General features: G+C 42.8%; 1 protein-coding gene across 3 annotated transcripts in view; it reads left to right on the forward strand.

Annotated features, from left to right (window-relative positions):
- Positions 1-12,353, forward strand: part of LOC148033181 (uncharacterized) — a 52,577-nt gene that overhangs the window by 11,340 nt on the left and 28,884 nt on the right. For all 3 annotated transcript variants that reach the window (XR_015691268.1, XM_087681056.1, XM_087681055.1), the window contains exon 2: positions 2,131-2,327. Coding sequence is in view for 2 of the 3 variants with exons in the window: in XM_087681056.1 (XP_087537182.1) it covers positions 2,131-2,327 (197 nt within the window). In the remaining variant the exon portion in view is untranslated. The remainder of the gene's footprint in view (positions 1-2,130; positions 2,328-12,353) is intronic.

Raw genomic sequence — 12,353 nt, forward strand, 5'->3', positions numbered from 1 at the left:
TTTTGCTCCCTTCACTGTGCATATTCACTTAAGATGGTGCTACTTGATCAGTTAGATAGTGCAGTCATTGCAAAGCTTTGCTCTGTTGTGTCAATATGACTTATTCAGTATGATTCAGTGTTTATCATTTTTCACTCTTTTTTTGAGTTTTTATTCTCGCAGTGTTTGCCGTACACTTTGTGTTTCTCCCCACAAACCCTACCGTCTCTTTGATATGGTATAGTACATACCGTCCCATCACTTTTCTTGACAATCACTAGCCTAAAATGCTAGAAAATCAAGATCGCTTGCATCATGGTGTGAATATCTAAGTGGGCAGTTTGGAAATTGTAATGCATAGCCTAAAATAATAGGCTGCTAGTGTGAACACACATCTAAACAATGCCTAGAATTGTAATGCAAGGGTGCCAATGGCACCTTTGCCAAAACACATAAAATTATAGACAGACAAAATTTCAGAGCTTCCAATGTCTTCATCTGACTCAAATCGAGGCTCATAGGCAGGAGATGATTGTTCATGACACAAATGTCCGCTAGCAACCTCTAGATGTGGGAGGTAGCTCGAAGGGTGGGGCAACAACTTGATGAGGAGAAATGATGATGGAGCTTGGCACAATATGGATATGGAATGAGGATAGATGCACATCTTGTCCTTATGTAGGGTTTTTTGGGGCATGTATCCAATGAATAAAGATTTTTGTTGCTGTTTGTGTGGGACTAGATGCATGATGATTATGTGTTAATGCGGTCCTTTAGTTTTAGTGGCACAAGATCCTCAACATGTCCTTATACAGGGCTTTTTTCAGCATTTGTGCTATTGGCAACAACAAAATGGTTTCTAAATGAATAAAATTTTCTTTGGGACTGTTTTTGTGGAGCTAAATTTGAACTATGTCTAGTTAAAAGAGATCTTGTGCCATTGCTTCGCTCAAACACCATTTTAGCATTAACAATGAATTTGGCTTTGTTGTGCATTCACGGTGTGCACTCACGATTTACTTATGCACATCGTTTTGTTTGTTTATCAAAGCTGATCTAGTATATCAAGGACTGTTTATAGAAGTCTAATGCAGATAGGATAGGCATAAGGTAGGTATCTTACTAGCTAGCAAGAAAACAGACATCCGAGTGGAGAAATCACCATCAGCTCAATCATTGTTATTTTTCCAAAAGAAGAACTGTTGTAAATGTAGTTCAACTTCATCAAACTCCCTATTTTGAGTCTTCAAAGTCCTTTATGATCTTAATGTTCTTCAACAGGACACTACATTACATGAGACCTGGGATTTGAGATGAAGTTTAGGTTGAAACGTATGGGTGTGCTACTTTGGGAAGCTTTGCATTTGTGACTCCAATCATGTTAGGCCTCCACATTTTTCTTGTTGATCATCAGACTGTTTGAAGAACTACCATCCCAAGTAGAGGTTGACATGCATTGCTCTAACAACTCTCAAGGTATCTGTTCAGAGGTTTGTGAATCTACATTGTTTATGAATGAGAAACTTTTTTAGCTTGTTGGTCTGCATGCCAGATTGGACGCCACTTTGAGAAGTTTTGGACTTTAGACTTGAATCATTGTAGGAGTCTTCATCTTTCTTGTTGATCATCATACTGTTTGAGGAACTGCCATCCAAGTAAAGGTTGACATGTGTGCCGCTCTAATAACTCTTGAATTTTCAGCTCAAAGATTCTTTAATGTACTACAGGAAACTTGCTTAGCTTGTTGGGTCTGGATGCCAGATGGGTCCTTAAAATTTAGAGTAGATTTGTTAGTATACATTGACTATGTCGGAAAGTTAGTGCCAGATGAGTTGAGGTACAATGAGCTTATACTCTGTCTGGGGATTTGCTGTTTTAGCGTGCTATGCATTTGTGTGTTGGGACAGATAAGAACTTTACATGCTGTGATAAGTGGTTGCTTCTTGAGGAGTTTTCCAAGATCTGTCTGGAACTAGTGTAATTGGTTACAGTCTGGTTGGTTAGTGAAGGCCACTGGCCATACCATGCACATATCTGATATGGATGCTCTGTCTTGCATGCATGAAACTAAGTGCTTCAGGCTTTTTGTGATTCTGTGTTATGATATTTGTTAATGTATCTGTTTTTATTGTGCTCTTTACCTCTGTGCAGTACGTGAGACCAGGAGCAGTGCCTTTTTATGGACCAGGGGCCCCCTCTACTGGTCAAGGGGCAGCCAATCGAGGCAATATCTCTAAAGGTGTTAATGGAAGGGTGCCTGGAAGGGGACTATTTGGCTCACAAACTGCAATGCAGCTGCCTGCTTGGGCAGTACAATCTGGTTTTGAGTACACTCTTCCACCATCAATGTGAGTGTTGCCTAAGCATGTTTCAAGGCAGTTATCTGAATATTGTTTTTCCCTCTCATTTAGCAGAAACTATAATTACTGTCTTTGTGTGTGTGTGCATGTTTTTTTTGGGGGGGGGAGGGGGCAAAAAAGTTTAGTTCAATTGGTTAAGTTGAATGCATGGTGACCAGATGGTCTTGAGTTCAGTTCCTACATCCGCATAGTGATTTAGTATAGGAATAAAAAGAAGAGATTTGAATCCAGGTCAGTGTTTTGATAAAACAAGTGGCTTACTGCTAGGGTAACCACTTGATTACGAGAGAGAGAGAGAGAGAGAGAGAGAGAGAGAGAGAGAGAGAGAGAGAGTGTGTGTGTGTGTGTGTGTGTGTGTGTGTGTGTGTGTGTGTGTGTGTTAATACGAATACGCGTTACGGAAAAAAAGAGAGTATTAATGTCTCTAAAGAGGCCAAAGTGGCATAGGAGACCTAGGAGAATTGATATCATGACTCAATACATACATCACTTGGATAAAAGAAAGGAAAAGTTGCCAAAGCTAGAACGAAAATGCTGAAATTGATACCATTCAAAATTACTCTAGATCTACAAGCATGTTAGGCAGTAGCTGGGTACATCAACAAATATCTCATGAGAGAGTGTGACGATGTGAAGGGGAAACAAGACTAGCAAGGAGAAATCAGCTCAAGTGAGGAGCAATACATTGTTTGAGGATGGCCCTTAGGGGTTGTTGAAGCATGGTATGTCTTCACAAAGATGGTGACATGCATGTCCTCAAAAGCGCATAATGATGGGATGGATCTCCCCATGGTAGTAGCCCTTGTGTTGCTCCCTAAGGTGTGAGTGATAGGCTATGTGGATCTCTTTGGCTCTATTTAAGATCATCAACCTCCTACAGTAGGTGTGCGTCCCTAGGTTTGGAGGAGGAAGCATAGCTAGTAGGATGAAAATATAGTTGGTATTAGATGGAGGTCCACATGGGGTGGAGGAAGGCTTCGAGGGCTCTTTATGTGTTCTCTTTGTGTTGGTTCAAGTACTCTTGTGATAATTAGCAATCTCTATCTTATCTAAGTTCAATGAGGCTAGAGTTTGAGTTGGTGCGCATCAAGTAGATCGAGTTATCCTCATCAAGTGTGAAAAGGAAGTCCCTGTCAGAAGTGGAGCAGCGGTGGAAGCATAAACATGTGCTGAAATAAACTACTGAAACACAAGACAAAAAGAGAAAAGAAATGAACACGATACAGATGAGAACTCAGATGTATGCACGGGAAATGGAATCCATATATCTGAACACGAGATAGTCGCATACAACAGTGAGTCACTGGCTGCGTGGACACTGGCTCCTCTCTCCACAGAGTCTGCAGATAGTGAAGGTGATGATGATACTGACTGAGGAGGAGCACTGAGTATAAATAGGCTGAAAAAGTGGGGAGCAATAAATGCTGGTCGGCCAGCATTAATGCTGGCCGACTGGTGCATAAAATGCTTCACTGGCATAAAATGCCACACCAGAAAAATACCTAAAATACCTAATAAAAATGCCCAGCTCAGATCAAGCCCAGACTCACACGAGCTGACAAATATTCTGCTAACACCCTCTCTCAGATCATGAGTGATCTAATACAATACAATAGTACAATGAAAAGGGATCAGAAACTATACAACTTAGAACCACCAAGTAGAACCATGGATACCCAAGCAGTGGGTGATCAAGCCACCACCAAGGTGCCTCGGAGAGAACCTGATGTCGATGTCGATCGTACCAAACACCTGAAAATAGAGAAGAACATAGCATGTTTTGTGTCCATCACCAATATCTCACAGTAGCATACAAGACCAGCCTGTCAAAAATGCCACTGAACATAGGTGACCATGGATTCCCCGCCTTTGGCCAGACCGCCAAAGTATCCCCTCATGTGAGCTCCAGACGAAAGTCTCCCGCTCTCTGTCAGATGACCAGCTCATCATGAACCTGGATGTCAATCCCAGCTCCAGGATTTGATTCCGCCAGTCTGAAGTCGATGCGTCAGGGACGTCCCTCTCTGGAACCTGTGCACCTGTGTAAAAGTATAGATGAGGCGCGGCTGCCCCATCTGAACACCCACGCACACTCCCTCTCTGGCACAAGAGAGTCGTGAGGGATGACCTCATCACCACCACTAGAAAGCAGCCGAGGAAGGGGCCACCAAGCCCTTCCCGCGATCCGAAGAAGAGGATCCCTTCCGCGCCTTGGACTTCACCTTGGGCAGAGGATCTGAGTCGGAGTCTGAGGAGAGGACTCATCAGTAGAGTCAAGATCCCGCTTCATCTTCTGCTCCTTCTTCCTGGAAGCCGCTAACTTCTTGCAGTCCTTCCACAAATGTCCCTTCTTGCCACAGTGGTAACATTGGGCCTTCGACTTCTTCTTCCTGTCACCCCTCTCTGAAGCTACATAAGCCTCGCCTCCATAATGTGCCGGAAGCCGCTCCTGTAATCTCAAGGATGTTTCATGCTCAAGAAGCATCGAGGTCATATATGTAAAACTGACAGGAGTCGATGATGTCTGCGCCCGCAAAGCATTGGCCACTCCATCAAACTCTGGGGGAAGCTTGTAGAGGACCGTCCCGACGAGATGCGCCTCGGGAAGAGCAGATTGCATGTGCCGAAGCTGGTCCTGTACCTGCGTAACACGAAGAAGAAAAGACTGAATAGTATCTTTCGGCTCAAACTTCATCTGCTGGAGCTGGCCATAAAGTGTGACTGCCCTCATGGTGGAAGGTGCCTCGTACATCTGCTGCAACTTCTGCCATACTTCAGGAGATGTCCTACAGGAGGTAACCGCCGGTAAGACCGCTTTAGAAATACACCGAAGCAACGCCGAGTAAGCACGGGCATCGTCCGAGTCCCATGTGAGCACTGCTTCCTCATGGTTGTCCTCATCAAAGTCTTCAGGAAGAGGAAAAGGACGGAGAGGTCGAGTAATAGCTCCACAGACGATGTACCATAACCGCTTCTGCACAAACCAAGCTTTCATGACAGCACTCCATGTGAGATAATCTGGTCCATGTAACTTATCATCAGTGGAAGTGCACGGAGGAGCCATATGGAAGGTAGAGAGGAAACACAGCCAGAACACAAGCACAGACTGCAGAAAATGAGAGTTCACATGCAATATAACCCAAAATCTGATCAATAGAAGACAATCTCTGTTGCAGAAAGTCAAAAAATCAGTCGAAAACTGCCAAAAACAGCAAAAACGGCCTGAAGTAACAGTCACCCAGCCACGAGAGACGCTGTATCAGCAAATCGCAGGCTGTAAACTGGAGAAAAGCAGGTAGAAAACTGTCGCCAGCAGCTGCAGATGAAAAACGCAGGCAGCAGAGGGTGCGTAGGCAGCAGACGATGACAAAACTGCAAAAAACGCAGGCTGAAAACAGCCCCAAAACAGGTCGCCTGGCTGCTACAGCAGTCACCTGATCAGCAGGGGAACAAAACAGTCCTGAAATCAGCAATAAAACACAGCAGAAACACACATCCTGAAAACTGATACCATGTCAGAAGTGGAGCAGCGGTGGAAGCATAAACATGTGCTGAAATAAACTGCTGAAACACAAGACAAAAAGAGAAAAGAAAAGAACACGATACAGATGAGAACTCAGATGTATGCACGGGAAATGGAATCCATATATCTGAACACGAGACAGTCGCATACAACAGTGAGTCACTGGCTGCGTGGGCACTGGCTCCTCTCTCCACAGAGTCTGCAGATGGTGAAGGTGATGATGATACTGACTGAGGAGGAGCACTGAGTATAAATAGGCTGAAAAAGTGGGGAGCAATAAATGCTGGTCGGCCGCATAAAATGCTCCACTGGCATAAAATGCCACACCAGAAAAATACCTAAAATACCTAATAAAAATGCCCAGCCTAGATCAAGCTTAGACTCACACATGAGCTGACAAATACTCTGCTAACAGTCCCTCCGGTGAAGAGGCTATTGTAGCTATTTTTGATATTGTGGTATGCTAGATAGTGGCATACGTAATGATGCTTTGACTTTGTTTCCTTCTAGCAAAGTTGGCGTAGGGGTTTACTAGGTTGCACTCCCTTGGAAGATTCTAGTTATCTCAATACAGAGCTGGTGTGAGAATGTGCGGAGCTAGCCAAGTGCTTGTCAAAATATGATTGTTGGGAAAGCAAACCAAAGAGATAGTAAGGTTTGCGGGGAGAAACACAGTGTGTATGGGAAATACTGAGAGAGAGGAGAAACTCAAAAAACACAGAAGAAAAAAAAGATGATGAATGATGAATCACTGAATCATGCTAAGTGAATCAGGCTGATACAATAGAGCTGAAGCTATGAAGGTAACTGCACTATCCTATTTGAATCACATAGCAACACTTGTAGGGAATCTGCACAGTGAAGGGAGTGAAACACAGTCCTTCGATAGTAGGATATCCAAGGTAAAAAATGAAGGTGAAGGATAGTTGTTGAGGAAGTGGAATGTAGTCCTCTCAAGCTGTTCGAGTGGAAGAAGATGACTCCAAAAGATGAGGATCAACAGGATGACCTGTCTAATGAAGAAATACAATCTTTGGTGGAGCAAGAGCTGCAAACACAGTCTCTTGGGATTGCAGGTGCTTGTTGGAGCCGATGTTGATGGCAAAAAGGGACGTGGATAACAGAATGCCACCATATAGATGATGCTTGATGATGGTGAAGGTCACCAGATCAAGCAGGAGTCTCCAGTCTGCAAAACACAAATCTGAAGATGACGCTAGATAAAGGATGCTGATGCGAGATGGAGGAATTGCCAAACACAGGTAGAAAGATGATGCCATGTGGAGGAGAGTTGATGCTTGATGAAGGAGCAGTGAGTAGAGGAATAAATGTAGTACGTGGATGGAGGCCAAAAAACTCCAAATGCGGATGTTGGGAGCTGTAGAAGCTGACGCCAATTGTGAAGTAAGGTTGCCAGTAGGAAAGAGAAGGTTTGCCACCATAAACACAAGCATGAGGGTGATGAAGACAGGGCACTCGACAATAAGAGGGGTAGGGACGGTGGAAGCTGGCCATGAATTGTAATGTCCTCGTGAGGGGTGTGATCAATAGTGGAGAGGTTGGAGAGAATGTGGAAGAGAGTGTTAGAGTGAAGCAGTGCAGAAGTGAATGACCAAGATAAAGAGTGAACAGAGAAAGGAGAGAGAGAGAGAAAGAGACAGTGAAACACATAAAATCTGCAGTGAAGAATGTTGTATAAGGATGCAGAAATATACATGGGTGTAGAGAGAATGTTTGCACATGTCTCCACCTCGAAGATCTCACTCTCCGAGGGCAGTCTCCATGGTTTGCAGCCTGAAAGCTGGGAGCACAATTGATAGAGGATGTGAAGATCGAGGCCAATAAATAGGCCAGCAAGAAGATGCCAAAAATAACTGTCTGACCAGCAAAACTGTCTGATCAGCTGTCCGAATGCTTGCTTGACACGTGGTAGCTGCCACGTGGCACTCCTACTGTACATGTCACTGCCTGTTGTACCTGCTGCTTTTGCTTGTCTAGGGAATGTCCAACTCTAACAGAGAATGACAGAATGCCGCAGGGAATGAATGAGTGGGATGATGTGAATGGGTGAAGTTAGTGCCATATTTTTAGGCACAAACTGTCTCAAGTGGCACCCACTTAAGTCTCTTGGGTGGCGCCTCAACTCTTTCGGGAGGTGCCTAGAAAACCTTTTTGGGGTTGTCAATGGAAACCAAAAATAGGAATGGAGAAGGGAAAATGTACTGAATCACTTGGTTTCTCAACATTGCGTACCAAATCCTATAGGATAGATGTGCATCCATGTATCTTAGGTGGACCAAGAAATAGTTAGTCATCAGAGGGTAGATGGTCTCGATAGAAGGCCATCCATCTATCTTAGGTGGACCAAGAAATAGTTGGTCAGCAAAGAGAGTAGATGGTCTCAGCAGAATGCCATCTTTGTGCCCAAGGGTCTTGTTGTTTTTACCAAGTCATGATTGTGTCTAACCTTACTATGTTTTGCTTGATCGCTTAGTTTTGCTCATGGCGACTAAATGCATCACCTCCAAGTTGTATTAGAGAGGTGGCAACATGTGGGGGTTGAGTCCGTGTAGCCTACACCAAGCATCAACTTTTGAGTACCAACACCTTGCGTCCTCGTATGTTGCTAACTTTTGTAAAGATTGAAAGGCTAGTCTAGAGTACTTGTCCTTGGGGGTGTTTTGTGGTCTTGTAGAAAGTACACTATCTCAAACCAGGCCTTCCTCACGACAAGTACGGTGCTTAGCTTTGCATGTACAATGGATGGGGGTTTGAGGCTTGGCTTCTAATCATATGAGAGATTTGTTGAGCTAAAAAAGGCACGATACACATTAAACCTTAGCTCATTAAACGTCAAAACTCAAATGCACTTACTATGCTTTAGTGTCCTTGAATCAAACCCACGAACTTTGGCTGGTTTCATCTCACATAAATAAGTTGTGCTAGGTCACTTGCATCTCTTTTGCCATTATCACCACCTCCAATAGCCTCCATGATTGTGTGAGCACTTATTCAACACTCTGTAGCTGCTGTTGCGATCCTTTAAAATTGTTGTGTTCATTATCTGAAATAGACCAACATGCTGCTGCAAGCCCTTGGAGGTCTTCTACTACTCCGTTTGCTTCATCCTAGAGCTGCCCAGCATGCTGGTCACTTGTGCGGTTTGTCACCTTCATCTAATCAGGCTGTATATACAGTTTCCAGCCACTTCTCAGCTTTGCCTAGCTGCCAGATCTGCTTCCAATGAGTGACTCTTGATCAGGCCACCTTGACTGCCATGTTATCACTCCAGTTGCCAGTTGCTGTCTTTTTAAGTTTTTTACATCGTGTTGATTTGTGGTCTCATCTCCAGTAGGTTGCTTTTGAGGTTTACAACACTTTTCAGCATAAGCCCAATTTTGCATTTGCATCTACAACACATCCTTTTTGAGTTTTCAGCACCTTTCGACATCATCCTTTGTTTCGACTAGTGATTACTATACTTGGGATTGGTCTTTGGTGGACAACACAAGTGACACCTCCCTCAACTTGACATCACAAGAGTCATTGGCTCTTGGACTGCTCCACCTTTGAGCATTGTGTACATTCATTGATCTATATTCAACATTCAATCATTAGATTCTTCTACTCTATTTTACTTTTTTGTGTTTTTGTTTGAGTAATCCAGTTTCAGTTGTGTTCGTTCATTTTGTTTTTTCTTAGCGAAAAGGCTAGCATATCTTCACATGGTGTCATGAGGATGTGAAAATTGTTTACTTTGCTTAGCATTTAATTAAAAGTTAATCAAATATGCTAATGCGACTTGCACATGTGAGGTGCGAGTTAATTATTTTACAGTGTGGGACCTAGGATCTCGAGATATTAGTTGATACCAAATGCAAAAGTTGTAATAAGTTATGCTTGACAAGTACTAGGTAGTACTTGGTGTTAGATTTTGGCCTAGACGAATTTATTAGCCATGTGGTGATATTAGAGACTAGGCATTAATCAATTAATTAATGCCAATCTAAGGGTCAATAATTGCTTAGGGATACTTGAAAGACAAATTGACTCAGCCAATTTAGCTATTGGTTGGTGGAATTATTTTTTTGGGCACTAGAATTCTTGGGTCCCTATCACTGACAATTGACTGTGGCATTCCACGGTGCTTGAAAATATTTTGCATAAATATCTTTACCATGTGTTCTAACTTAACCTTTTTCCTTATAGGAATGAAATGTGTTTGTTTGCTGAAGCCTTCTGCCTATCAAATTTGACCTTTTGGCATACAAGGCAAGATCTGACACATGCATCAACATTAGATCTCAAGGCTGGCCAATAGAAAAAAGTCTCTACCGCTTTGATTGTAGCATCAATACCTTGATGTCTTGCGTACGATGGAGCATGACTTTCTAATAAACTTTTGGCCTTAGCTGTTTAGTAACGCATAGTCTTCCATGCATCATGATAAAGCCTTCTTTGAACACATAATGATCATGATGTTGGCCATTGATGAACTGTTCATAGATTTCAGAGAAATCTTCGTCATTAGCATACTGCTCTTTCATATCATCCAATTCATGGTGATAAGAAATTGAAATAGCTGACACCTATGGTTTGCAAGATAGAGCATTTGCAACTACATTCTTCTTGCCTTCCACATGCACTATCTAAAAATGAAACATAGATAGGAAATTTGCCTAACGCATGTGTTTCTCTGACAATTTAACATGTGTCAGAAAGTATCTAAGTGTTTGATAATCCGTTTGCACTACAAAATCAGCACCAAGCAAATAGTGCTTCCAGCTAGAAAGTGCATGGATCATAGCCAATAACTCTTTCTCATAAATTTGGTAAGTCCTTTCAACAACAAAAAGTACTTTACTCTCGTATGCCACAACTTGGCCATTTTGCATTAATACAACACCAATGTTGTTTCCACATGCATCACATTACACTACAAATGGCTTAGACAGATCTGGAAAAATAAGTATTGGATCTGTAGTCATTTTCCCCTTCAAACATTTAAATGCTGATTTCTCTTTGTCAGTCCATTGCCATTTGACATCCTTATTTTCAAGCGCATGTAAAGGAGAAGCAATCTCTGTAAAGTGTCTTACAAATCTTCTGTAGTAAGAGCATAGGCCAAGGAAACTACGGACATCATGAACGGTTTTCAAGTTTGGCAAAGAGACAATTGCTTTTATCTTTGCAGGATCCATCTTCACACCATCTTTAGAAACTATGTGCCCAAGGAAGTGAATCTCTTCCAAAAAGAATTCACTCTTCTTGCCATTAATGAGCAATCTGTTATGCTTAAGCTCATCAAAGATTGTAACTAAGTGTTTTCTATGCTCCTCTTCATTCTTTGAAAAGATAATCATATCATGAAAGAATGTGCCAACGAAACTTTGATAAGGGCAGAAAATTCTATACATCATCCTGTTAAACGTAGCATGAGCATTGGTCAATCCAAACGGCATGACTAAAAATTCATAGAGACCAAATATCGTTCTTGTTGGGAATAAATGGCCATCGTGCCTTTTACACGTGCACGGGTGTGAACACACCCTTAGCACATTGTATTATTCATTTATATATCTATCTAAAACCTAAAGTGGTACACTCGTAATTGTACCAAGAACATGCTCACACTCTACACTGTTTGTTCTCTGTGTGTGTGTGTGTGTGTGTGTGTGTGTGTGTGTGTGTGTGTCTCTCACTACGCATACGATAGTCTACCTTGATCTCCGTGCCTAATCGATTCCTACAAACTGGTATCAGAGCTGCGGTTGAGGCATTTGTACTTCTTGAAGTTCGGGAAGGTCACGTCTTTGCCAGGCGACAGTTCCAGGGTGCAGGCTTAGGACAAAAACGTCATCTCTAGACAGACGACAAGTCGTTTTGTGATCTGGCAAGTAGGCGTGAACCAGGCGACACCAGGCAATAGCTTTCAGGCTCATGGCAGGTCAGCGACTGACTGGCGGCAGCAGCTTCCGACTGCAGGTGACTGGCATGCGATAGCCCCCGTGGAATCAGGCGGCAATTTTTTCTTCTGCAACGCGATTGCAAGAGGCGATAGGTCACGATGATTGCGGCTGGTCAATGGGAGTAGATTTGTCATTTCCTTCGCAAAATTTTTTAGTTTTTTCAAAGGTTTCCTGCAAACAAGCCTTTGCCCACTGACCGGCATTTGCGTGTGTAGGCACAGTCATAATTTTGGCAGGCCCAAAAATTTGGGGCTTTTCTCAGACTTGGGAAATTTGATGCAGGACAAGCAAATCTGTTTCGGAAATTGCAAGAATTTGTGACATTTTGTCCCTGAGATTTGGGGCTTTTCATATACATGCGCAAATTGGGTTGAAATTTACCCAATTTCTCGACATTGATGCACATTGGACCCCGTGCAATTTGGGGCTTTTGCACTTTCGGCAAAATTTGTGCAGCACTTGGTCATTTTATGTACATGCAGGTTGAATTCCGCGCAATTTGGACATCAACACTTGGTAAAA

The sequence above is a fragment of the Lygodium microphyllum genome, chromosome 7, assembly GCF_053477565.2.
Source record: "Lygodium microphyllum isolate KBCC chromosome 7, Lygodium_microphyllum_v1.1.10, whole genome shotgun sequence".
NCBI lineage: Eukaryota > Viridiplantae > Streptophyta > Polypodiopsida > Schizaeales > Lygodiaceae > Lygodium > Lygodium microphyllum.